At 42.6% G+C, this 27,019-nt stretch overlaps 2 protein-coding genes across 5 annotated transcripts; one reads left to right on the top strand and one right to left on the bottom strand.

The window, feature by feature from the left end:
* Positions 1–9,498, bottom strand: LOC110531503 (E3 ubiquitin/ISG15 ligase TRIM25). Of its 3 annotated transcripts, none has more exons than XM_036989197.1 (9): positions 9,396–9,498; positions 6,842–7,122; positions 6,105–6,290; positions 5,609–5,827; positions 4,628–4,723; positions 2,823–3,056; positions 2,537–2,559; positions 2,196–2,341; positions 1–2,028 (listed from the first exon to the last, which is right to left on the bottom strand). In XM_036989197.1, exons 2-9 carry the CDS (start codon positions 7,097–7,099, stop codon positions 1,796–1,798), a joined length of 1,395 nt encoding a protein of 464 aa, XP_036845092.1. In that variant the 5' UTR covers positions 7,100–7,122; positions 9,396–9,498; the 3' UTR covers positions 1–1,795. The 3 variants fall into 3 exon arrangements, with proteins under 3 accessions (XP_036845092.1, XP_036845090.1, XP_036845091.1); XM_036989195.1 differs by lacking the exon at positions 9,396–9,498 and adding an exon at positions 8,487–8,658; XM_036989196.1 differs by lacking the exon at positions 9,396–9,498 and adding an exon at positions 8,487–8,625 and having other exon boundaries at positions 6,842–7,150.
* Positions 8,692–25,748, top strand: LOC110531502 (zinc finger and SCAN domain-containing protein 21). Of its 2 annotated transcripts, XM_036989186.1 has the most exons (5): positions 8,716–9,000; positions 11,216–11,310; positions 11,562–11,637; positions 13,520–14,356; positions 24,991–25,748. In XM_036989186.1, the coding sequence occupies exons 1-5, from the start codon at positions 8,736–8,738 to the stop codon at positions 25,392–25,394; spliced, it is 1,677 nt and encodes a 558-aa protein (XP_036845081.1). In that variant the 5' UTR covers positions 8,716–8,735; the 3' UTR covers positions 25,395–25,748. The 2 variants fall into 2 exon arrangements, with proteins under 2 accessions (XP_036845082.1, XP_036845081.1); XM_036989187.1 differs by lacking the exon at positions 11,216–11,310 and having other exon boundaries at positions 8,692–9,000.
* Positions 25,749–27,019: the final 1,271 nt, after the last annotated feature.

The following is a 27,019-nucleotide window of genomic DNA, read 5'->3' as shown; positions in this document are numbered from 1 at the left end:
TTTCCCTGTTTAACCGCTAGGTTTAATGGGTATTATTTTTTTATTTAACCTTTGTGTCACAGATTTGCAGTTACTATGTTACATCTTTGAGGTCAGGCTGACATATTATACATTTCTTGGAATTACAGTTTCAAGTGTTCATAAAAGTGAAAGGAAGAAAATAATTAACAATCCAAATGCAATTTGACAGTCTAATGTAAAAGAATGTGGGGGTCTGAAAGAAGCCAATGAAATATAAATATCAATGCAATGTGCTATTATAATAACATTCATGCTGAGTTTATTAGCTGGATAGAATGACAATTTTACCACATTCAAAATCACCAGTATGAAAATCCCCCCAAAATATTATTGATTTTTCAGATCACATTTTTTAAATCCCTTGCAGGACAAAAAAGCAATTTTCACTATGTTCTTTGCAGAACTGTGCAAATTGATAACGATACAAAACATGTCTAAAGTAACAAGTTATCGATTGCTACAACCACTAGAAGTAGGCCTTCAAATATTTCTCAGAACTACAAGTCATGAGATATGGGTTGTGTTCATTAGTGCACACCTTTTCCAAACGGAAAAGGACAACAAGGGCTACTTATTGGACCAGTGCTGGTAGAGCTCTCTCTGTTTCAGTCTGTCCCCCCCCATTTGGTGCCTAATGAATACAACCCAGGTATGCAACTAATGAAACATAATACCATAAGAACAATTCATTATTAAATGATAGACTGATAAACATATAGCTCACCAACTTTTACATAACTTTCAAACAGCTTTTGAAAAACACACCCACGCTTCACACACTCATCCACAAGTCTTCTATCATCTAACTTTCATTGGTATAAAATTCACATCAATCAGAATTCAGTCAGGACATGCACTCACATTTGTCTGGTTACACATGAACACCTAAATGCTAGCCTGGTCCCAGATCTATTTCTGCTGTCTTGCCAACTCTGATGGTCATTCATATTGGAGCTGGCAAGATAGCACAAACAGATCTGGTACCATGCTAACTAAATGCACTAATGGTGTATAATTAGTCAGGTAGCCCATTGTAGTTTATGAAGACATACATTTCTGCAAGTGGTCAGTGCAATACCTTTCAATTATTTATATTATGTATAATTATTTATCAAAGTGCCATCAAATAATAAACACCTTGTAATACATCTTCCTGAGAATCAAAAAAAATACTTAAGATGTGGCTTTCACTGGATGTATAATACAGCCCGCACCTGGGTTCAAATACTAGGTGAAATTATTACAAATACTTCTAGCAGTGCTTGATCAAGCTTGCCTGGCTTAATGGAAGCAATAGAATAGATCCAAAACTATATTACATTACAAAGCAAACGCAGAATAGTATTCGAAAAAATAAATAAATAATAATATATCAAATACTATTTGAACCCAGGTCTACAAAAGAGAGGTTGGGCACAAAGTGCTTTAGTCAAAAAAAGAACGTATGAGGTTAGAATGAGAAGCCCAGTTTCAAGTGTTCAGTTATTACAGTATAATCTTGAAAAAAAAAAAAGTCTCTGTTCCAAATGACACCCTATTGCCTATATAGGGCCCTGGTCGAAAGTAGTGCCCTATATAAGAAATAGGGTGCCATTTGGGATGCACTCAAACAGCTCATCTTCTAAAGATTGATGTATAATATTTAAAAGGTTTCCCAAAATGGTTCTTTTGGTAATTTATGGAAAAATCCAAAGTAGCCTTTTCACACATTCTCCCACTGACATCAATGCATGACTTTCTGACTGAAAATCAGACTTAAATGGAAGTCATTTCATCAGTCTGAATGAATCTCCTCTTCTTCCTCCTCCTCTTCCTCCTCCTCGTCTTCTTCCTGCCCTTCGGGACTGTAAAGTTCGTCTGCTGACTCACTCTGGTCGTGTACAGCCTCCTCTTCCTCACTCCTCATCTCCTCCTCAGCTTCTTCTTGCTCATCGCCATCACTGCTGTCGTCATCATCTTCATCCTCCTCCTCTCCTCCGCTGTCCTCCTCTTCCCGGACTACGGGACCTGGTAGAAGACAAAACTGTTAAAGGTAGAATCCACATTTGGTGAAACTGTGCCACTGTTCGCCTCAGCGCCTTTTGTTATTGGTTTTGTTGATGAAACAGAGAAGAGGAGCGTGTGACAGCGTTGTTCCCTCTACCCTTTCACACACACACCAGTCTGTTACTTACAGAGCTCGTTGATGAGGTGAGAGACGTGAGAGTGTACTTCAGTGAGGAAGTCTTCCTGTTTAGCCTCCATAGACTCCGCCAGGCCGTCTGAGTCCACGCAAGCGCATTCTGCGTGGAACAGAGGCTTCTTCAACTGCCTGCAGAAACTGGGACAAACACACACAAACACACTCGCATTAGCAATGGCATGTCGCCCATAGACAGGTGGAGAGAGAAAGACATGCATTACAAATGAAATGTCACCCATAGACATAGCTCACCCATAGACATAGCTCACACACACACACTGCAAATGGCGCAACACCCATAGACAGTTGGAGACATACACACAACCCACTTACTTTTTGCTTGATGACTTGTATGCCTAAACAGCAAATCAGAGAAGCAAAGAATAACATCATTCATTATTTTTTATTTTTTGGGGGGGGGGGGGTAGATCAGCTTTACTATTGCAGGGATTGTGGCTTCCATCAATGTAATTGTCTGCATCTTTTCCAATCCCCATCAAAAAAACAACAACATTTAGTTAATGAAAATAAAACAATAAAGCTACTTAGGAACAGCAGGACGGTTTTAAAAAGAATGTTAAAGGCACGTCCATGTATATCAATTAATCCGCACACTGACCTCTAGGAAGCGGAAGGGGTCGTTCTCCTGGGCGAGGGTCTGGATGCCACTGTGGACATCCTGCAGACGGGACTGGTCCTGGACCGCCTTGGCTATGTTCCGCTGGATGCTGGGGCCACACTCGACCCCGTGGGAGCAGGAACAGTCCCTGAGGGAGGTGAGGAAGCCCTCCAGGTGGACCTGTAACACCTCTCCCAAGGCTGTGACCCCCTGGTCTGAGTCCTCCAGGAACCTCTGCACAGAGAGAGGGAGAGGGTTGAGAGGTAGGTGTGTGTTTAACCAAAAACAAACTAATCAGTGATCAAAAGTTTCCCCATCTTCAGACATGAAAATAGATTAAATATATATATATTTTTTAATACAACAAATTTTAAGGTGCGAACGAACACCTGTCCATAATCTTGTTCATTACAATCTTAAATGCAAAACTGATCCTAGATAGGTCTGTTGCGGTGAGCATATTACCGCCACACGGGTGGTCACAAGTCATGATGGCAGTCAAATTTCATGTGACAGTTTAGTCACTGTAATTAGGCTTCTCCAAACTCTGTTGTTGCTGATGGTCATTAGTAGCCTACCAAACTTGCCAACAGCCTGATACTCAGCACTCTACTGTCCTTCTAATCACTCTGACATCAATGCAAATGTAATCGAAAATCTAATCAAACACACTGGCTGGCATGAAAATGAACCACGTGAAAAGAGTCTTCCCTTTGCTATGATGCTAGATGACATGTATTTTTTCCCGCTGCCCCTGTTTCGAGACAGGTGCATGATAATGGTCCATTCTAAATCAAAACTAATTTCATACTTATATGATTTAGTATATGTAATGCCAAAAAAAATATGTAAAGACAATATTAAATCAAGAATCGTATGCCAAAAAGTAAATGTGGAAAGTTATAATAATGTCTTCAATATGCACCTAGCCTGTGAGAAAGACCCGATCACGTGACGAGCATTGGCCAATAAGAATTGAGTAATCTGAGAGAGCCATGTGAGTGAGGTGCTTTGGAGCATGAAGCCGGGAGAAGGGAATTATAAATATTATATGCAGCACAAGGGCACAACAGCCAAAAAAATGCATGGGGGGCATTACATTTTTTTAGGGGGCATTACGGCCACACAAAGTAGATGCTGCCGGGAAATTCGGGGCATTATCAAGTGCTTGTTAAATTGTGAATGAGAGACTGATTAAGTGTGTACAGCCCGAGCAATAAACAACGCAGAGCTCATGCCTTTGATGCGACTTAGAATATATAAAAAATCAAAACATATAGCCCAACATTTGTAGAACAACTAAAGTTGCATAAATAACTCTAAATGAAGCATATAGGAGGAACGGTTTCTTTGTTAACCGCTCAAAACAGAATGGGACCATGTGCGCACTCCTATTTTATTCAGCTATGTTCAGCTGTATTTTTCACACTATAAAATAATGCCACGGAATTCTAAACAAATCTCGTCTGCTAAATGAACTAGTGTAGCCCACAGCCATAGCCAGATCACGGCCTAACATAAAGACAACTCAGATTATGCTCTTCTGTTCTTCTGAAATAAGACTTCATTTTCTTCATATCATTTTTCTTTAGACTAAAATAAATAATGGATTTATTGTGATGGTGTAGGCTATATTAACTTTTTATGTAGACGTTCCAAAGTTCTGCATCATTGGCTTATAGGCTATGCGTGGAAGCCAAGAGATGGGAAATGTGTTTATGTTAATTAACGGTCAATTACCGTGAGACCGGCAGTTATTTGCGTGACAATCACCGGCTGCCCTCAGCTTAGATCAGCAATATCACCTTGTTCAGTCGTTCTTGTTCCTTTTGCTCCTGGAGATTTTTCTCTGCTTTGTTCAGCTTCCTGTCCACCTTCTGTAGCTGGTTCTCCAGAGAACCCTGAGAACAGAGAGGGAGTTTGGGAGAGAGAGAAACAGAGGGAGAGAGTGGGTTTGAGGGAGGGGAAAGAGATTACATTCACTATGACAACAAGACTATAGTGAGGGTAAATGGTGAACTCAACTGGAAATGTCTCCCTTTTTCACATTGGTTCAGACAAGTCACTTCAGGAAGCAGCTTGAACAATTCATTCAAACAGTGAGATCACATTATGTTTTGTCATAGTCCCGAATGGCACCCTATTCCTGTTATAGTGCATTGCTTTTGACCAGAGCCCTATGGGATCGCGCTCTTCCCACTATTTAGGTTTCGGGTGACATTTGGGACTCACTCATTGTCTCTCATTCGCTCAACCATGTCAGACAACAGCAGTGACAATAACATTCACCTGTGTTCTAGACTCATCAATTGCCATTCTGTGGAGGCCTCGTCTAGAGTATAGAGGTGTGTTCTTTGTGTGTGTACCTTTTGTTTGATCGAAAGTGATAGGGAGTACATACTTATTGTGTGCGAGTGTGTTCTAAGTGAGGGTCTTTCATTTTTAGAGTGCTTCATTTAGTCCTGTACATCCCCCTCCTGACCAGTAGACCAACAAACAGAGACCTCTTAACTCTACCACTCCTCCATAACGATATGTAACCTAAACCAGGGGTGCAATTTTGGTTTTAGAAGTGGGGGTATCCAGTCAGATAAACACTCCAACACGCTCAGAGGCGTCCGCATGGTCCTAAAGCACACATTTGCCTCGGACAAAAATGCAATTTCAGAATGTGTGGGGTGGGGGCATGTCACCCCTGTCCCCTGTGAAAGTTGTGCCCGTGACTTAAACACACAGTGATTAACCTATTCACTGTTTTAGAGGTTTTATAACTTTAGACCTGTTACCTTCAGATCCTTCATAGTGTTCTTCAGGGTCTTGATGGTGTGTCCCGCGTGGCCCCCCTCGATGGTACAGGCGTTGCAGACACACACCCGGTCGTCCATGCAGTAGTAACGGTACATCTCATCGTGTTCAGGACACTTCCTCTTCCTCAGGTCCCCCAGGGGTTCAGTCAGGGGGTGCTCCCTAAACGCAGGCAGCTCCAGGTGGGGCTTCACGTGCTCCTGAAATGGACAAAATGAAGAAAAAGTTAATGTTTGTCTTGACTTACCTGCTGATTGAAAATGTAAAATAAAACAAAGCTTTAAGAAAAAAAAGAAGAAAAAAAAAGTGTTATGCACATCCAACACTTGAATGTGTTGAGAATACTGGTGCTGTGCAAAAAAAGAGTGCTTAGATAACAGAATAAGAATATTGGAATATTTCTGCTTCACAGTGCTTTACCATGGGTGAATTTGGAATTATGGATGCTAAAATGATGGATGCCTCTCAGATCTTTACCTGACACATGGACACCTCGCATTTCAGACACGTCTTGACCGCTACCTCTACCACCACTCCAGCCCCAGGTTCCCCTTTCCCCGCCTCGCTAGTGTCCCCTGGAGAGCAGTAGTCACACGGCACGGACACGTGGGTCTTGGCTGTTGTCGGGCTGCCGTCTGGTTGTTGTTGTCTTGACGATACTGCCTGGACATCATAGAGAAAGGAAGAGGAAGAGAGGTAGCGTGTTTGTTGGGTGGGGCCTATAGGCTATGAATCAGTAGAGCAGGCTATTGTAAAGGAGTGGCAGGGTAGCCTAGTGGTTAGAGCGTTGGACTAGTAACCGGAAGGTTGCAAGTTCAAATCCCCGAGCTGACAAGGTACAAATCTGTCGTTCTGCCCCTGAACAGGCAGTTAACCAACTGTTCCTAGGCCGTCATTGAAAATAAGATTTTGTTCTTAACTGACTTGCCTAGTTAAATAAAGGTAAAAACAAAAAACAAAACAAAAAGATGAATACTCCTTAAACTAAGGTCATCAGAGTGATAGGCCTTAAAATTCATGTAAACTTTTCGTTGGTGTTTTTAGCTACCGCTACACAGCTAATGTGACCAGGGACCGTGTGTATCAAGCATATCAGAGTAGGAGTGCTGATCTCGGATCAGGGCCCTCCTGTCCATGTAAAAGGCTAAATGTATCCTAAATCAGTACTCCTCCACTGAGACACTTCATGAATACAGCCCCCAGACAGCACATACCCGTCCCCTGTAGCGGAAGTCGTCTGCGATGTTGGCGAGCTTAAAGTTCTTCTGGGAGGCCGTGGAGCAGCGGTGGCTCTCTCGGCACTCGGGGCAACGGAAGCGGCCTCGCTCCGCTTGGCGTTTGAGCCGGCGGACGCACAGCAGGCAGAAATTGTGGCCGCAGGGCAGCAGGTGGGGGTCCCGGAACAGGTCCAAGCACACGGGACAGGTGAGCTCGTCTTCTAGAAGAGTGGACTGGTCCATAGAGGTAGCCATGATGGGACGGGGGAAGGGGAGAGCTGATGATGGGAAGGGGGAAGGGGAAAGCTGATGTTGGAGGGGGGGATATATATGCAGAGTAGTAAAACAATGACAAACCTAAAAGCCTAAATAATAAGGTAATCATCTAAGAAGTAACCAATGTGGCAGTTTAAAACAAAACTATTTTTAAACTTTTCACTTCCCCTTTCCTATCAACAATGTTGATGTTGGACCAGCTCTGAACTTGCTGACGTAAACCTAGTTCAAAAGGTAATGTGTGGCCATAGTTGCATGACTGCTAATAGGACCATTTAAATTTCAATAGTAGCCTCATAAATCACCAGTAGGGGAAAAAAGTACCAAATGGTCATACTTGGGTAAAAGTAAAGATACCTTATTAGAAAATGACTCAATTAAAAGTGAAAGTCACCCAGTAAAATACTACTTGAGTAAAAGTCTAAGAGTTTAAATAAGCTTAAGTATCCACATTAAATGTAAGTGCTAAAATATACTTAAGTATCAAAGGTAAAAGTATAAATAATTTCAAATTCCTTATATTAAGCAAACATTTATAGATAGCCAGGGGCACCTCCGCCAATGATCCCCCAGATCAGAGACAGTAGGGATGACCAGTGATGTTCTCTTGATAAGTGTGAATTAGACCATTTTCCGGTCCTGCTAAGCATTCAAATGTAACGAGTACTTTTGGATGTCAGGGGAAATGTATCGAGTATTTTCTTTAGGAATGTAGTGAAGTAAAAGTAGTCAAAAATATAAATAGTAAAGTACAGATACCCCCAAAAATGCAGTATTTTTACACCACTGTAAATCACCATAATAACACACACATACATACACATATATATATATATACACATATATATATATATATATATATATATATATATATATATCTTTCAAGACACTGCAAATATAGCCGTGGGTTTAGGGTATGTGTTGTATGCAAGTGCAATGCTTCTAAATAACCGTAGTTGAATTGAAACGTATTTATATTTTAAATAGATTACGCTGACCTACATGGATGGCATGTTCCAGTTTAGAGGGCTGAGAATCGAATTAATTAACTAGCTGCTCTAGTTTAGAAGGTGGGATAAGGTCATGGCTAGACGGGATCCATCTTTTGTCAAATTGAATTCAAAAGTTATTTTTTTTGCATTTTAGCTAACGCCAACCCTTTTCCTAACCTTAACATAATTATACTAACCTGCTGCGTAAATTATTCTAACCTACTATGAAATGTAAAGTCTGACGTTAACTTGACAAAAGCTGGATCCCTTCTAGCCAAGTCTGTGGCATAATAGCAGCCCGAGCGCACCTTGTGGAGCTAACTAGCTACAGTTGACAACTAACGGTAACTTATTTACAAATATTGGTCGCTTACCTAGATCTCAGAAGACACCGTATTTTACAACTTCTTATTTAGTCTCTCGTTCCTGGTCAGCGAAATCTCAGGCGAACACGATTCAGGCACTAACAATTGTTGTTTGACCATTCCTGCCGGGGAACAGCAGGTGGGCTCAATCCGTAACCTCGTGACACCTGGGGCACGTGACACCTGTGACGACGTCAATGAAATGCGCGCGCAGAATTTCTTCCCATTTGTAATCCAAACTCCACTAACTGGTCAGTTATGGAGGAACGCGAAGACTTCGTGAACACTTTTAAAACACAGGTTAAAATGGTTTTGGATATTCTGTTAAATGTCGCCGTATCGGAGATAACGCATGTTTTCCAAGGCACTTCGGGTAACGCAACTATCCAGAATACAGTATTACCCGTTGCTCTTCGCGCCGGAGACCACACCATAGAGGCCGTGCAGGCATGCAGACTGAAGAATGCATTGGAAATGGCAATATGCACATACACACGGGAAACCACTGAAGTGACACCACGTGGTGAGTAACTTTAACATACGTTATTTTAAAGTAGGCCTAATGTAACATTGCCAGGAAGTCTCAGCGTTAGTTGAATTAATGGGCTGTAGAATAAGGCTGCACATGGTACAGACCATATACGTTTTTTTGTGTGGTTTCCAAACGGTAGGCTTAACCGGTGTTGCCAATTTAGCGACATTGTCGCTATATTTAGCGAGTATTCAGACCCCTCTAGCGAAAAATGTTTAAAAAAGTGACTAGCGACAAATCTAGGGACTTTTTCTGGTGTTATTGGAGACTTTGAGACTGACGTGAAAGCACGTATCGTTCTTACTCTTCTCAACGAGCAGCTGGTGCTGTTGTGGACCCCACCCCCGTCCCCACCCCCGTCCCCACCCCCGTCCCAAAGCACTCACCGGCGGCCCAGTCCTCGCGCAGCAGTCCCTCCCAGCTGTAGTCAGAACAGGAGATATTCACTCCTCCACGTCCAGACTGCAAATGAATTGCGAATGCGGGAAACAGCCCCTGGTTTATCCCGCCCTGGTTTACATTTAAAAAAAGAGAATTGTTTTTATCCTGAATTAGGGCCAGACAAGTTACCATCATTTTCTCACATTGCCATTTACTTTTTTCTATTTTCTCTTTTTAGTCTATTTAGATTGTTAATGTAGTTTCTATACAAAAAAAATCATGTTTTATTGTGAGTTGTTGTAGGCTCCTAAGTGGACCATAAGGTTAAAATTAATAAAATAAAATAAAAAACGAAGTCTCTCTTGGGTCACTTTTGCCGGTCCCAAGCCCAGATAAAGGAGGGTTGGAATTGTAGTTCTAAACATATATTTAGGGTGTGTTTTTTTTATATATTTTTTTTTACTCTTTCTCTCTCCTACAGTGTCCATCACAATTACATGCACATGGCCAATTATGAAAATTGGGTGATTAGGTCATTTAGGACTGTCCTTAGAGGCCGGCCTATTAATCGGAATGGCTGATTAATTAGGGCTGATTTCAAGTTTTCATAACAATTGCTATTTCTAGGTGCCGATTTGACATTTTTATTTTTAATATACCTTTATTTAACTGCACGTCGGTTAAGAACACATTCTTATTTTCAATGACGGCCTAGGAACGGTGGGTTAACTGCCTCGTTCAGGAGCAGAAAGAGAGATTTTCACCTTGTCAGCTCGGGGGATACAATCTTGCAACCTTACAGTTAACTAGTGGTTGTTTCCCTTGCTCTGCATGGGTAACGCTGCTTCGAGGGTGGCTGTGTTCCTGGTTCGAGCCCAGGGAGGAGTGAGGAGGGGAACGGAAGCTATATTAAATCAATACTAAAGTGCCAATAGTCAAAGGTTAATGAAATACAAATGGTATATGGGGAAATAGTCCTATAACTACAACCTAAAACTTCTTACCTGGGAATATTGAAGACTCATGTTAAAAGGAACCACCCACTTTCATGTTCTCATGTTCTGAGCAAGGAACTGAAATGTTAGCTTTCTTACATAGCACATATTGCACTTTTACTTCTCCAACACATGTTTTTGCATTATTTAAACCAAGTTGAACATGTTTCATTATTTACTTGAGGCTACATTGGTTTTTATTGCTTTATTATATTAAGTGTTCATTCAGTATTGTTGTAATTGTCATTATTATAAATTAATAAAAGTCGTCCGATTTAATCGGTATCTGCTTTTTTGGTCCTCCAATAATCGGTATCGGCGTTGAAAAAAATCATAATCGGTCGACCTCTAGTCCTTACTGGGGAGTTGGCAACACTGGGCTTAACACATAGATGGGCGTTCATAAAATGCAATTTCAAGTAACACTTTGACACACTTTCATTAAGAACCAAAAATGAGCCTGATTGCAACATCCTGGAAAATGCCACTCAGAACCTAAATTTAACATAACGTTAATGTCCGGGGAATATGTTTTTTTAAGTGTCTTTTCAACGTAATTTTGCTTACTGGGACTATGCTAGTTTCGCATTTTTGGGGGGTCTCAGCTAGGGTGGCAGAACAGCAAGGACTGGCCCTGCAGCTACAACAGGTGTTACATCTCTAGCTAGTTCGAACTTCTGCTCCCTTTGTATTCCAGTATGTAGACTAATTATTTGTTGCCTCCTTAGTATTCCAGACCTTTCTTTAATGGAAAAGTATGTTTTTTTTTATTTTTTTTAAATAAAATAAAAAAAATCTCTGTGGTTCATCCTCTGTTGTGTTGACCCTAGCAACTCGACATGATAGTGGTGAGGTCCCCAGTGGCTCTGTTGCTATGCCAAGGCGTGATGATGGTGAAGACATGCACGTTAATCTTAAATATGAGGTGAGATGGTTAAAATAAAAGAGAGAATGAATGAAACGGAACAGCATCATTGACTTGAATGGGGAATCCCGTTCTGCACATTCTAGTTCTGTGTTAAGAATGCTCTGGATTGTGTGTGTGAAACACAGCCTCTCTTTTAGTGGACCATTTGACTTAATGGCCCCTATAATGTTCAGTGTCAGTTGTTTCCTTCTGTAGCAGTATCTAAATGCTAATGTAAGTAAACAGTATATTCATTGTTATGCCTGTAGAGATTGGACATGGACTGGGAGGTGGTGAAGGTTGGTGTCTTCAAGGAGGGTGACAGTATTGGGAAAAGCATGCAAAGTAAGTGGACCAGACAAGTGGATTGCTTGCTATTTGGGGGTTTAGGCTGGGTAACCGTAAAGCACTTTGTGACAACTGCTCAAATGCGTTGGATTTGAGTTATTGAAATGACGGAGTAGTGGATGGAAAGAGAATTTAAGTCATGCCTTTATTGTCCCAGTAGTAGAGATGCATAAAGATGATGGCCCTCATGCACTTACCACAAATGACTCGTTTGGCTAAGTTTGCCGTAGTATACATCACACTCCTTATAATTTATTTGTATGTTCATTAGCACCGTATACATGATCCCAATTCTATCTTGAGGTTTTTTCCTAATTGCCGCAAAAGGTAGATTATTCAGATATTTATCAAACCATGTCACGCAACGTAGTTTACCAACTCACTGGATAGTGCTAAAACGATGACGACATATCTGAATTCTTCCATCTTTATGCATGTTTGCCATTGGGACATTCATAGTGCAGTCAGTGTGAAACAACAATCATCTACAGTGCATTCGGAAAGAATTCAGACCCCTTTCCCCACATTTTGTTACGTTACAGCCTTTTTCTAAAATGTATTAAATTAATATTTTTCCTCAATCTATTTCTCATAAATGAAAAACCTTATTTACATAAGTATCCTGATCCTTTGCTATGAGACTTGAAATTGCGCTCCAGTGCATCCTGATTCCATTCCTCATCCTCAAGCTGTTTCTACAACTCGATCGCAGTCCACCTGTGGTAAATTAAATTGACTGGACATGATTTGGAAAGGCACACACCTGTCTATATAAGGTCCCACAGTTGACATTGCATGTCAGAGCAAAAACCAAGCCATGGGGACGAAGGAATCGTCTGAGACAGGATTGTGTCGAGGCACAGATCTGGGGAAGGGTGCCCAAGAACGCAGTGGCCCCCACCATTTTTAAATGGAAGAAGTTTGGAACCACCAAGACTATTCCTAGAGCTGGCCAATCGGGGGGGGGGGGAAGAGAGAAGGGCCTTGGCCAGGAAGGTGACCAATAACCTGATGGTCACTCTGACAGAGCTCCAGAGTTCTGGGAGAATCGTCCAGAAGGACAACAACCTCTGCACCACTCCACCAATCAGTCCTTTATGAAAGTGGCCAGACTGAAGCCACTCCTCAGTAAAATGCATATGACAGCCTGCTTGGAGTTACAGGACTGTCAGACCATGAGAAACAAGATTCTCAGGTCTGAAGCCAAGATTGAATTATTTTTCCTGAATGACAAGCAGTACGTCTGGAGGAACCCTCCCACCATCCCTACGGTAAAGCTTTGGTGGTGGCAGCATCATGCCCTTTTCTTTTTTAAGTGGCAGAGACTGGGAGACCAGCCAGGATCTAGGGAAAGATGAATGGAGCAAAGTACGGAGATCCTTGATGAATCTGCTCCAGAGCAGACTGGGGCAAAAGTTCACCTTCCAACAGGACAATGACCCTAACCACACAGCCAAGACAAAGCAGGAGTGGCTTCGGGACATGTCTCTGAATATCCTTGAGTGGCACAGCCAGAGCCCGGACTCAAACCCAATTGAACATGTACTGCAACTCACCTCGTCCAACCCGTCAGCTTGAGAGACCTGCAGAGAAGAATGGGAGAAACTTCCTAAATACAGGTGTGCCAAGCTTGTAGCGTCATACTTTTGTAAATGTAATCTTTTTTAATATATTTTTTTAATAAATGTAATTAATCTTGAAATAAGGCTGTAACGTAACAAAATGTGGGAAAAGTCAAGGGGTCTGAATACTTTCTGAATGCACTGTATAGGTTTCTGTATTAAGTGCATTTGGAGGGCAATATTTGTGCTTTGTTTCTCACTGATATGAAAAAGATGAATGTTACGAGGCCAACAGTATGTTTCTTTCTTTGTTCCAGAGAGTCAAGAGTATGAATGTCTTGTCTCTGAATTGACGTTTGAACCATCGACATCCTCAGAGGTCTCGGACCCCCACTGCATACACACTGAAAACAGTGCCACCGCCACCACCACCCTGTCATTGTGTTCAAATGACACCGTATTGTTTAACTCCCCGACAGACAGACTGACTGAACAGGAGGTGCAGGTGGGTTCTTCCCAGGCCCCACCTCCAGTGCCCCTGAAATGGCTTCTATTTCCTCTTCCTATCTCAGTCAGCCCAGAAAAAAAAGTGGAATTAGAAAGGGGGAAACTGGAGCCTGTTCCCATTGCCATCAGCACGCCGGTGGATTCGGAACAACAGCCAGCCAACACCCTTAGGATTATAGATACAGAACCCATGCTTAGAACACCTGTGGGACACCTGGAAGCACTCACTGACTATGACATCAGTGGTGCTGCTCTCAAAGAAGAGCCACTAGGAAGCTTGGGACAACCGGAAGTCAAGGAGGAGATTGAGCTGGTCCGGCATACTGCACAACCAAGTACACAACGGTACAATGACATTACAGCAACAACACAACTAAGCATGCTACAAGAGCCGATTCTCACCCAAGTAAACCCCAATGTACATGTGGCCACACAAGCAAGCATTATACTAAACCCAGCAGCAAAGGAAGAGCAGCGAGACCGAGGTGGACCAGTGTTGAGCGGGACCAGAAGCAGAAAAGGCTGTGACACCACTTCCACAGCACTTCAAGCCACCTCCTCCATATCACCTCACCGCTCTCCCCTCCCCCCCTCCACTCCCCCACCACTACCCCATGAGCTGGAGAAGCAGATGAGAACCTGTTCAGGTATTTACCCATGCTGTAACTCTCAATTCCTTGAATCTAATCTCCTCGCCTCCTCAACCATATTGGAGGAGGAAGTCCAAGCCTCCTCTGACCTTTTCCAATGCGTTTTGAGAAGGCGGTGAGGATGCAAGGAATTGAGAAGGATACTCCTTTCTCATTTGTGCAATATACACTGAGTATACCAAACGTTAGAAACACAATCCTAATATTGAGTTGCACCCCCTTTTGCCCTCAACAGCCTCAATTTGTTGGGGCATGGACTCTACAAGGTGTCGAAAGCGGTCCACAGTGATGCTGACCCATGTTGATTCTTGTTTCCCACAGTTGTCTGGATGTTTTTTGGATGGTGGACCATTCTTGATACACACAGGAAACTGAGCATGAACGCTACTGTGTTTGCAGTTTTTGAAAAAGAAACAGAGCTGTACATTCTAGGAGCCTAGATGCAATAATGTAATAACCAACGTTTCAACAGAAGCTGTCTTCATCAGGGTATCATGACAAACGCTGTGGGTCACTAGTTTGTGAAGTGTCAAAGTGCACAATGCAAATAGTCCGGGTAGCCATTTGATTACCTGTTCAGGAGTCTTATTGCTTGGAGGTAAAAACTGTTGAGAATACTTTTTTCCTAGACTTGGCACTCTGGTACTGCTTGCCATGCGGTAGTAGAGAGAACAGTCTATGGTTGGGGTCTTTGACAATTTTTAGGGACTTCCTCCTGGTGTAGAGGTCCTTTATGGCAGGCAGCTTAGCCTGGGCCATACGCACTACCCTCTGTAGTGCCTAGCGGTCGGAGGCCGAGCAATTGCCGTACCAGGCAGTAACGCAACCGGTCAGGTTGCTCTCGATGGTGCAGCTGTTGAACCTTTTGAGGATCTCAGGACCCATGCGAAATCTTTTTAGTTTCCTAAGGGGGAATACTCTTTGTCGTGCCCTCTTCACGACTGTCTTGTTGTGTTTGGACCATTCTAATTTGTTGATGTGGACACCAAGGAATTTGAAGCTCTCAACCTGCTTCACTACAGCCCTGTCGATGAGAATGGCGGTGTGCGCTGTCCTCCTTTTCCTGTAGTCCACAATCATCTCCTTAGTCTTGGTTACGTTAAGGGATAGGTTGTTATTCTGGCACCACCTGGTCAGGTCTCTGACCTCCTTCCCTATAGGCTGTCCCTTGGGAGCTCCAGTGTTGAGGATCAGCATGGCAGATGTGTTGCTACCTACCCTCACCACCGGCGATGAGCTTTGAGGGTACTATGGTGTTGAACGCTGAGCTGGAGTCAATGAATAGCATTCTCGCATAAGTGTCCCTTTTGTCCAGGTGGGAAAGGGCAGTGGAGTGCAACAGATTGCATCATCTGTGGATCTGTTGGGTGGTATGCAAATTGGAGTGGGTCTAGGGTTTCTGGGATAATGGTGTTGATGTAAGCCATTACCAACCTTTCAAAGCACTTCATGGCTAAGGACTTGAGTGCTACGGATCTGTGGTAATTTAGGCAGGTTGCCTTTGTGTTCTTGGGCACAGGGACTAGGGTGGTCTGCTTGAAACATGTTAGTATTACAGACTCAATCAGGGACATGTTGAAAATGTCAGTGAAGACACTTGCCAGTTGGTCAGCACATGCCTGGAGCACACGTCCTGGTCATCCGTCTGGTCCCACAGCCTTGTGTATGTTGACCTATTTAAAGGTATTTTTCACGTCTGCTACGGAGAGCGTGATCAGTCGTCCGGAACAGCTGATGCTCTCATGCATGCCGCAGTGTTGCTTGCCTCGAAGCAAACATAGAAGTGATTTAGCTAGTCTGTTAGGCTCGTGTCACTGGGCAGCTCGTGGCTGTGCTTCCCTTTTTGTATTCTGTAATAGTTAGTGAGCCCTGCCACAAGACGAGTGTCGGAGCCAGTGTAGTATGATTCAATCTTAGCCCTGTATTGACGCTTTGCCTGTTTGACGGTTCGTCACAGGGCATAGCAGTATTTCTTGTAAGCTTCCGGGTTAGAGTCCAGCACCTTGAAAGCAGTATCTCTACCCTTTAGCTCAGTGCGAGTGTTGCCTGTAATCCATGGCTTCTGGTTGGGGTATGTACGTACAGTCACTGTGGAGATGACGTCCTCGGTGCCCTTATTTATAAAGCCAGTGACTGATGTGGTGCAGCTTTCCCACTCGCCTTCTGCGGGTCCTGACGAGGCATCCGGCTCTTTGTCCTCTGTACCTGCGTCGTTTCCTCTTGCAAATAACGGGGATGTCGACCCTGCCGGGTGTTTGGAGAATGTCCTGTGCGTCTTGGTTGTTGTAGAAAAATCTTTGTCTAATCCGAGGTGAGTGATCGCTGTCCTGATATCCAGAAGCTCTTTTCTGCCGTAAGAGACGGTTGCAGAAGCATTATGTACAAAAATACTGCCTTAGTGGAGCACATGACACCTTTCATTGGGATCTATTTTCCTGTTTGGGTGTTTGCAGGATCTACATTTGCAAGTGCCATTGCATTGAGTGCAGCTATTACACTTTTAGTTTCCATCTGGTAGAGGTGCAAATAGATGTTGCGAAGGGATATTTTGAGGTGGTCAATCAGTTTACCAATTGATCTGAGATTTCTGCCCTGTGAGATTCCAACCAATGGAGGGTCCAAAAACACATTACGGATACTGTCATCGGATCTTAGAATGTGCCAATGTTTGAACAATTCCCTTAATTTGTTCAGAGCACACATTGAATAGCGGGGTAGTTAGAATGCTTATTTTTGCGATACTATCCTTGAAAGATGTCTCCTTGTTTAGAATTTTCTCAATGTCCGTATTAAGCTAACGGTTTTTGTACCCCCTCTCCTTGAGTGTTCTTTGCGTCTCAGCCATATTTCTGTCTCAATCTGCCAGTTCTATTGCAAATTCTTTTGATTCAACAATTGGCTATAGGTCAAACGTTTTTTCAAGGGAAGCGGGTGACAACGATCAGCCCTCAACAAACTGTTACGGTCAGTAGGTTTCCTGTAAAGATCAGTGTATGGAACATTATCACACAATCATAAGATCAAGGAAACTGATTTCACGTGTGTCAGGTTGCATAGTAAATATCAGGTGCTCAGAACAAGAGATGAGAAGCATGGAATGCCTGGCTCTATTTTGCATCACCCCTCCATAGAACAAAAAGTGTTCTAATTTCTAACATTATTATTTGGAAACGGTACATTGAAATTTTTGAAGGGATTGAAAATGGACTGTTTCCATGTAACCAACCCACAGACAAATTAGCGTAGTTAGGAGCCATATGGGGTCCCATAGCAGTACCCTTCGTCTGAATAAAGAAATCCTTTAGAAGCGTGTGTGTGTGTGTACTATTTCAGCCAATGTTACAGTGCATTCACTGGAAGGTATTTCATTAGGGTCACGTTGCAGAAGAAAATTTATCGCTTCAATACCGCCCTCGTGTGGAATATTTGTGTATAACGACCCCACATCAAAAAGTAACTACTAACAAAGTGTTATCATAGAGAGGATCAAGAGATTCAATAATATAGATCATACTACTAGTGTCCTTTACAAAGGGGGGGAGCTGTTCTGCGAGTGGTCTATAAAATAAAGTTGATAAGGGAGCCGTTACTGCATCAAAGCCCGTACAATAAGGCGCCCTGGAGGTTTTTGTAAAATTTGTGTAATTTTGACAAAGTATAGAATGTGGCAATTTTAGGGTGTTGAATGGCCAAAAGGTTGTTCTTATTTTGGTGATTTGACCAGAACTTGCCTATCTAGGACAGTGGTAGATCATGTTCTGAAATTGGGAAGTGGGGTCACTTCTGCATTTCTTGTAAAAGGTGTTGTCAAGCAGTTGTCTATGACAGTAATTTACATAAGATGTCCAGTCCATGAGTACAACCGACCCACCCTTATCAGCAGGACGAATAAGGACTTGAGGTATCAGATTGTAAAGCAAAGATTGTTCATCCTTAGGTAAATTATGGAAGGACATGTTAAGGAGATTACCAACATCTTTTTTTAACCAGTCTGCAATGTCTCAATAGTGCTTGTGATTGGCTGGAGGTACAAAGTAATTCTTGCTTCTAAAAGGAGTCAGAGAATGTACAGGTGAGCAGCTTACACATTCAGTAGAAATTAGGGGAGCTAGGGTATTCCCTTAAATACTTGACTCAAGATATTTCAGCTTGTCTTTTGGAGTTCACTTTGACTTTATTTTTTTAATCTATTTAATAAAATTCATGCTATAACAAAATGTGGAATAAGTGAATGGGTGTGAATACTTTTATGGCACGGAGCATACAAACCATTAAAAACAACTGCTCTTTCCATGACAGACTAACCAGGGGAATACTATGATCCCTTATTGATGTCATTTGTTAAATCCACTTAAAGTCAGTGTAGATAAAGGGGAGGAGAGGTCTAGACACTTTAAAATAATTAGTTAACATGTATTGTGCATGTGTGTCGTTCAGAGGGTGAATGGGCAAGACGAGACTTCAGTGTGTTTGAACAGGATATGGTAGTAGGTGCCAGGTGCACAGGTTTGTGTCAAGAACTGCAAACCTTGAATACATGTTCTATTGGTTTAATAACAAATTGTTGACCAGCTGGAAAATGATTTTATTGAAATGGATAAAACAATTGGAGAGAAACGCACAACTCTGCAAGGAGCTGTTAACCTGTTATGGCTATATCCCTTTGTTCTCAATTTCCGCCTGAAGACGTACCCAAATCTAACTGCCTGTAGCTCAGCCCCAGAGGCAAGGATATGCATATTCTTGGTATCATTTGAATGGAAACATTCTGAAGTTTGTGGAAATGTTAATTGAATGTAGGAGAATATAACACAGTAGATCTGGTGGAAGAAAAGAGAAAGAAAGAGCATACGTTTTCTGTCTTTTATTGTTGTAGTATCATCTTTCACATGTACTAGAATAGCCACACAGTCAGATAGGATGCTGGAGAATTGTGATGGATAACACAAGAGGGCAACTGTAGGTGTGCAAAGTTTCAGACTGATAACTTCAGGAATGGGTGAGCTACATGACATTTAGCATGAAGTCACCCAGGTGTCCCACACAAGTTGCCCAAATGTACCCAAGTGGCCAAATTGGTGAAATGACCTATAACTATATACAACATATCAAAAAGCAATTCTAACACACACACAAATGTTTTACTTTTTAATTTTTTTAAAACAGTACACCCTTTGGAAGTCCTCGTCACAATATTTTGCTGCCTGTGCCATGTCCCATAGCAGTCTCTTTCTGATGTAAAGCGCAGAGAAACTGAACAAGTGGTGCAGTTCATGCGACACAGAACACAACGATGCCTCTGCTGTGCTCTTTTGGCCCTGAGGCACAGTCATGCCTGCAGTAATGAACTGTGGCATATGAACACCACTGGGGGCACAGGTAGAGCGGGCAGCTTGGCACCGGGGGCTCCCAGTCGGAGTCGCTATCACTGTGAAAGAAAACATTTAAAAAAAAATATTGTATGAGCCTTTTATCATCACATAAAATAAACATATGTATTGTATAGAGCAGAGGGAACAGTCACTAAGGTGAAGTGCTGTTCCATTCAACTCCGGCCAATGTTGTGGTCCTGCCCTCCCCTGAACAGCAGCCAATGGATATTTCATATGGAAATGGAGAGGAGTAGCAGGCGCAGTGGCCATGTGTGTGTTTGCTGTTCTACTCCATTCCATTTGAATAAAAAAAATAAATGTAATCTGACATGAAAAAAAAATATATATATATATATATACATACATACTGCTCAAAAAATGAAGGGAACACTTAAACAATGTAACACCAAGTCAATCACACTTCTGTGAAATCAAACTGTCCACTTAGGAAGCAACACTGATTGACAATACATTTCACATGCTGTTGTGCAAATGGAATAGACAACAGGTGGAAATTATAGGCAATTAGCAAGACACCCCCAATAAAGGAGTGGTTATGCAGGTGGTGACCACAGACCACTTCTCAGTTCCTATGCTTCCTGGCTGATGTTTTGGTCACTTGAATGCTGCTTTCACTCTAGTGGTAGCATGAGACGGAGTCTACAACCCACACAAGTGGCTCAGGTAGTGCAGCTCATCCAGGATGGAAGATCAATGCGAGCTGTGGCAAGAAGGTTTGCTGTGTCTGTCAGCGTAGTGTCCAGAGCATGGAGGCGCTACCAGGAGACTGGCCAGTACATCAGGAGACGTGGAGGAGGCCGTAGGAGGGCAACAACCCAGCAGCAGGACCGCTACCTCCGCCTTTGTGCAAGGAGGAGCAGGAGGAGCACTGCCAGAGCCCTGCAAAATGACCTCCAGCAGGCCACAAATGTGCATGTGTCTGCTCAAACGGTCAGAAACAGACTCCATGAGGGTGGTATGAGGGCCCGACGTCCACAGGTGGGGGTTGTGCTTACAGCCCAACACCGTGCAGGACGCTTGGCATTTGCCAGAAAACACAAAGATTGGCAAATTCGCCACTGGCGTCCTGTGCTCTTTACAGATTAAAGCAGGTTCACACTGAGCACATGTGACAGAGTCTGGAGATGCCGTGGAGAATGTTCTGCTGCCTGCAACATCCTCCAGCATGACTGGTTTGGCGGTGGGTCAGTCATGGTGTGGGGTGGCATTTCTTTGGGGGGCCGCACAGCCCTCCATGTGCTCGCCAGAGGTAGCCTGACTACCATTAGGTACCGAGATGAGATCCTCAGACCCCTTGTGAGACCATATGCTGGTGCGGTTGGCCCTGGGTTCCTCCTAATGCAAGACAATGCTAGACCTTATGTGGCTGGAGTGTGTCAGCAGTTCCTACAAGAGGAAGGCATTGATGCTATGGACTGGCCTGCATGTTCCCCAGACCTGAATCCAATTGAGCACATCTGGGACATCATGTCTCGCTCCATCCACCAACGCCACGTTGCACCACAGACTGTCCAGGAGTTTTGCAGAAACAGCTCTTCCAGTTCCTGTTTGAATCATAACACTCAAAGATTCCTCAAACAAAATCTGTCTCACTTTCACTTTAGATTTTAACTTCGCTTTTCCTGATTTATTCGCCGTGATATCTTCAATGAAATCGTTGAAAATACAACTTTCCGAAATACAGCTGCGCGTAACAAACCTCACAGCAACTCCTCTGATCATCAAGACGAGAATGGAGTTCGTTACGCGTGCGATTACAAACAAGGAATGGTGGTCCAACCCAAAACCATTACATACTGGCGTTTACCTCAGCTCATTGGCTATCTGCCCAGCTAGATTTCAAGAAGATCAGTGGTCATTGGGCAGAAATATAGTCAATCAATGAAGTTTAGCTAAAATTATTGGTGCGCAAGGTAGTAATTGCTCGTTGTCTTCAAATCAGTTCACTTCGGTCAATACTCCCCGCAAAAAACAATGACGTTTGGCTGTGTTGCAAACATCCAGAGGAATGCACTGAAACCAACCATGACTAGATAAATGATTGTTTACGGTGTGTAATTACATCTAATGCTCCGTAAAAAATGTATAGATGGAATTCACGGCACAAACGGTTCACAAAATGTTTCGATTTAGACTATAAAAATGGATTTTATCAAAGAAAACGGCACTTAATTTGATCACTGGGACCCTCAGGAAGAGAAATAAGAGCAAGATATCAGAATGTAAGTCATAATTTTACCTTCAGATGCGAATGTGTAGTTTAGTAGTTTGATTACCAATATTCTAATCTTTTGAAGGGTGTAAGACACTTGCATTTTCAAGAATGTCTAATGTTACGACGTATTTTTAGTTGTCACTCTGAAATTTCCCCTGATGATGATCCCTGTACGGGGATCGCAGCCATAACAGGTTAAAACCAAGTTTAATAGTTTGGATATGAGAACTGAGGATGGATCAACAACATTGTAGTTACTACACAATACTAATCTATTTGACAGAGTGAAAAGGAAGCCTGTACAGAACAAAAATATTTCAAAAGATGCATCCTGTTTGCAACAAGGCACTAAAGTAATACTTGGGTGTGCTTGTAATTTAAGTACTTGGGCTTGTTTCATGATGACTGCTTGTGTTGGGTCAATCTTTCCTCAGCGCTAGGACAAATGTAGCCTACATTTTTCCGGTTAGGTTGATTGTGTTATGCTATATTTACTTCTGTGAATATCTGAACAATGCATCCAAAAATAAACTGCTGACACTCTGGACATAACTTTGTAAAGACTGTGTTTGTGTAAATAGTTTCTGAAAAAAGTGTGGCCAGCTCAAACGCTGATGGTTGCCTCATTCGAAACTGCCGTTCTAAAGGAGCATTCTAAATGAGTGTTCTAATCACACGGGTGTGATCGTACGCTTCAGGGACCACTGTAGAACGATCACACCCGTGTGATGGTACGTGTGAAAGGGTTAAAATAATAAATGTAATAGCGCTAAGCACAGACAAAAGACTAGAGGGAAAAACTGGTTGTTAGCTTTACACCAGACAACAGGAGATGAGTTAATCTTTCAGCACGATAACCTTAAACACAAGGCCAAATCTTCACTGGAGCTGCTTACCATTAACACAGTGAATGTTCCTGAGTGACCGAGATACAGTTTTGACTTAATCTAATGAAGACTGAAACACAACAAAATGGGATATAAATACTTTCTGAAGGACCTGTATGTGTTGTGTTCAATGTATAGTTTTTATTTTATTTAGCTAGGCAAGTCGGTTAGGAACAAATTCTTATTTACAATGATCCTACCTGGGGAACAGTGGGTTAATTGCCTTGTTCAGGGGCAGAATGACATAGATTGTTTTTACCTTGTTAGCTTGGGGATTCGAATCAGCAAACCTTACTGGCCCTACGCTCTAACCACAAAGCTACCTGCCGCCCCAGTTTTACCCCAGTGGATAGTTTGTCCTGTTTTATCTTATCCAGGGGCGCAAAATTCTGGTAACTTTCCCAAATTTGCCAGGTTTCCCACTTTTCCCACTTTTCTGGGAGTTGTGGAAAATTACTGGGAGTCTTGCATTCATAATCCTACAGTGCCTTGCGAAAGTATTCGGCCCCCTTGAACTTTGCGACCTTTTGCCACATTTCAGGCTTCAAACATAAAGATATAAAACTGTATTTTTTTGTGAAGAATCAACAACAAGTGGGACACAATCATGAGGTGGAACGACATTTATTGGATATTTCAAACCTTTTTTAACAAATCAAAATCTGAAAAATTGGGCGTGCAAAATTATTCAGCCCCCTTAAGTTAATACTTTGTAGCGCCACCTTTTGCTGCGATTACAGCTGTAAGTCGCTTGGGGTATGTCTCTATCAGCTTTGCACATCGAGAGACTGAAATTTTTTCCCATTCCTCCTTGCAAAACAGCCTGAGCTCAGTGAGGTTGGATGGAGAGCATTTGTGAACAGCAGTTTTCAGTTCTTTCCACAGATTCTCGATTGGATTCAGGTCTGGACTTTGACTTGGCCATTCTAACACCTGGATATGTTTATTTTTGAACCATTCCATTGTAGATTTTGCTTTATGTTTTGGATCATTGTCTTGTTGGAAGACAAATCTCCGTCCCAGTCTCAGGTCTTTTGCAGATTCCATCAGGTTTTCTTCCAGAATGGTCCTGTATTTGGCTCCATCCATCTTCCCATCAATTTTAACCATCTTCCCTGTCCCTGCTGAAGAAAAGCAGGCCCAAACCATGATGCTGCCACCACCATGTTTGACAGTGGGGATGGTGTGTTCAGCTGTGTTGCTTTTACGCCAAACATAACGTTTTGCATTGTTGCCAAAAAGTTCAATTTTGGTTTCATCTGACCAGAGCACCTTCTTCCACATGTTTGGTGTGTCTCCCAGGTGTCTTGTGGCAAACTTTAAACAACACTTTTTTTTATATATCTTTAAGAAATGGCTTTCTTCTTGCCACTCTTCCATGAAGGCCAGATTTGTGCAAAAAGACGACTGATTGTTGTCCTATGGACAGAGTCTCCCACCTCAGCTGTAGATCTCTGCAGTTCATCCAGAGTGATCATGGGCCTCTTGGCTGCATCTCTGATCAGTCTTCTCCTTGTATGAGCTGAAAGTTTAGAGGGACGGCCAGGTCTTGGTAGATTTGCAGTGGTCTGATACTCCTTCCATTTCAATATTATCGCTTGCACAGTGCTCCTTGGGATGTTTAAAGCTTGGGAAATCTTTTTGTATCCAAATCCGGCTTTAAACTTCTTCACAACAGTATCTCGGACCTGCCTGGTGTGTTCCTTGTTCTTCATGATGCTCTCTGCGCTTTTAACGGACCTCTGAGACTATCACAGTGCAGGTGCATTTATACGGAGACTTGATTAACACAGGTGGATTGTATTTATCATCATTAGTCATTTAGGTCAACATTGGATCATTCAGAGATCCTCACTGAACTTCTGGAGAGAGTTTGCTGCACTGAAAGTAAAGGGGCTGAATAATTTTGCATGCCCAATTTTTCAGTTTTTGATTTGTTAAAAAAGTTTGAAATATCCAATAAATGTCGTTCCACTTCATGATTGTGTCCCACTTGTTTTTGATTCTTCACAAAAAAATACAGTTTTATATCTTTATGTTTGAAGCCTGAAATGTGGCAAAAGGTCGCAAAGTTCAAGGGGCCGAATACTTTCGCAAGGCACTGTATTTTATCCTATTTTATCTCATTCTCCCCAGTGAAGCTTGAGGACTTGCGGCTGGTGGGACACTGCCACCGTCGTCTGCGCATCTGCTGGGACTGTGGCAAGATCTTCTACCGGAAACGGAAGCTGAGGTGGCACCGCCGTTTAATCCACACCGGAGAGAAACCGTACTGCTGCTCCCAGTGTCACCGGGCGTTCTCGCTCCGGAAGAATCTGAAGCACCACCAGAGGGCCCACACAGGGGAGAAACCGTACCACTGTAAAGACTGCGGGAAGCAGTTCCGGTGCAACGGGAAACTGACGACCCACATGAGGTTTCACACAGGGGAGAAACCCTTCGGCTGCACCCTCTGTAGGAAAAAATACAGGGTGCTAAAGAACTTAAAGACACACATGGCCACCGCACACCCACACCCTGGCCGATGTCTTAACCGTTAGAACAAGTCCAAAATTGTACCCTTATTCCCTTTTGTAGTACACTACTTTTGTCTTATATTGCTCCCTCTGGGAACAAGGGGCGGAAGAACTTGACACATGATATCCAGACATAAAGACATTGAGGTGAAAGACCACCCCAATACAGTGAAAGACTGAATAGTAGAGTATTCTGGATAGAATACTTGAGTGGGATGCAGTGTAGGCGGCCTTCATGTTATCTAGAGATCTACAACTACGGTTGAAGTCGGAAGTTTACATACACCTTAACCAAATGAATTTCAACTCAGTTTTTCACAATTCCTGAGATTGAATCCTAGTAAAAAAAAGTCCCTGTCTTAGGTCAGTTAGGATCACCACTTTATTTTAAGAATGTGAAATGTCAATAATAGTAGAGTGATATATTTCAGCTGTTTATTTCATCACAATCCCAGTGGGTCAGAAGTTTAAATACACTCAATTAGTATTTGGTAGCATTGCCTTTTTAAATGGTTTAACTTGGGTCAAACCTTTCGGGTAGCCTTCCACTAGCTTCCCACAATAAGTTGGGTGAATTTTGGCCCATTCCTCTTGAAAGAGCTGGTGTAACTGAGTCAGGTTTGGAGGCCTCCTTGCTCACACACACATTTTCAGTTCTGCCCACACATTTTCTATAGGATTGAGGTCAGGGCTTTGTGATGGCCACTCCAATACCTTGACTTTATCTTAAGCCATTTTGCCTCAACTTTGTAAGTATGCTTGGGGTCACTGTCCATTTAGAAGACCCATTTGCAGCCAAGCTTTAACTTCCTGACTGTCTTGCTGTTGCTTCAATATATCCACATACTGTTCCTGCCTCATGATGCTATCTATTTTGTGAAGTGCACCAGTCCCTGCTGCTGCAAAGCACCCCCTCAACATGATGCTGTCACCCCCTGTGCTTCACGGTTGGAATGGTGCTCTACGACTTGCCAGCCTCCCTTTTTCCTCCAAACATAACAATGGTCATTATGTTCAAACAGTTCTATTTTTGTTTCATCAGTCCAGAGGACATTTCTCCAAAGTGTACGATCTTTGTCACCATGTGCAGTTGCAAACCGCAGTCTGGCTTTTTTACATGGCAGTTTTGGAGCAGTGACTTTTTCCTTCCTGAACGGCCTTTCAGGTTATGTCAATATAGGACTCATTTTACTGTGAATATAGATGCTTTTGCACCGGTTTCCTCCAGCATCTTCACAGGGTCCTTTGCTGTTGTTCTGGGATTGATTTGCACTTTTTTCAACAAAGCACGTTCATCTCTAGGAGACAGAAAGCATCTCCTTCCTGAGCAGTATGATGGCTGCGTGGTCCTATGGTGTTTATACTTGCGTACTGTTGTTTGTACAGATAAACGTGGTACCGTCAGGCGTTTGGAAATTGCTCCCAAGAATGAACCAGACTTGTGAAGATCTAAAAAAAAAAAAAAATGTCCTGAGGTCTTGGCCGATTTTCTTTTGAATTTCCCATGATGTCAAGCAAAGAGGCCCTGAGTTGTTTGAAGGTAGGCCTTGAAATACATCCACAGGTGCACCTCCAATTGACTCAAATGGTGTCAATTAGCCTAGCAGAAGCTTCTAAAGCCATAATGTCATTTTCTTGAATTTTCCAAG

Source organism: Oncorhynchus mykiss, chromosome 9 (assembly GCF_013265735.2).
Source record: "Oncorhynchus mykiss isolate Arlee chromosome 9, USDA_OmykA_1.1, whole genome shotgun sequence".
Lineage (NCBI taxonomy): Eukaryota > Metazoa > Chordata > Actinopteri > Salmoniformes > Salmonidae > Oncorhynchus > Oncorhynchus mykiss.
This window is presented reverse-complemented; position numbering and strand designations above follow the sequence as displayed.

Excerpts from the sequence above, each read along its gene's own strand:
- LOC110531503 (XM_036989197.1), bottom strand. The coding sequence starts at position 7,099 with ATGGCTACCTCTATGGACCAGTCCACTCTTCTAGAAGACGAGCTCACC. Across the intron at positions 5,828-6,104 it reads GCGAGGTGTCCATGTGTCAG|GAGCACGTGAAGCCCCACCT; the intron begins GTAAAGATCTGA and ends TGTCCATTTCAG. Across the intron at positions 4,724-5,608 it reads ACACTATGAAGGATCTGAAG|GGTTCTCTGGAGAACCAGCT; the intron begins GTAACAGGTCTA and ends CTCTGTTCTCAG.
- LOC110531502 (XM_036989186.1), top strand. The coding sequence starts at position 8,736 with ATGGAGGAACGCGAAGACTTCGTGAACACTTTTAAAACACAGGTTAAA. Across the intron at positions 11,638-13,519 it reads TATTGGGAAAAGCATGCAAA|AGAGTCAAGAGTATGAATGT; the intron begins GTAAGTGGACCA and ends TCTTTGTTCCAG. Across the intron at positions 14,357-24,990 it reads GCAGATGAGAACCTGTTCAG|TGAAGCTTGAGGACTTGCGG; the intron begins GTATTTACCCAT and ends CATTCTCCCCAG.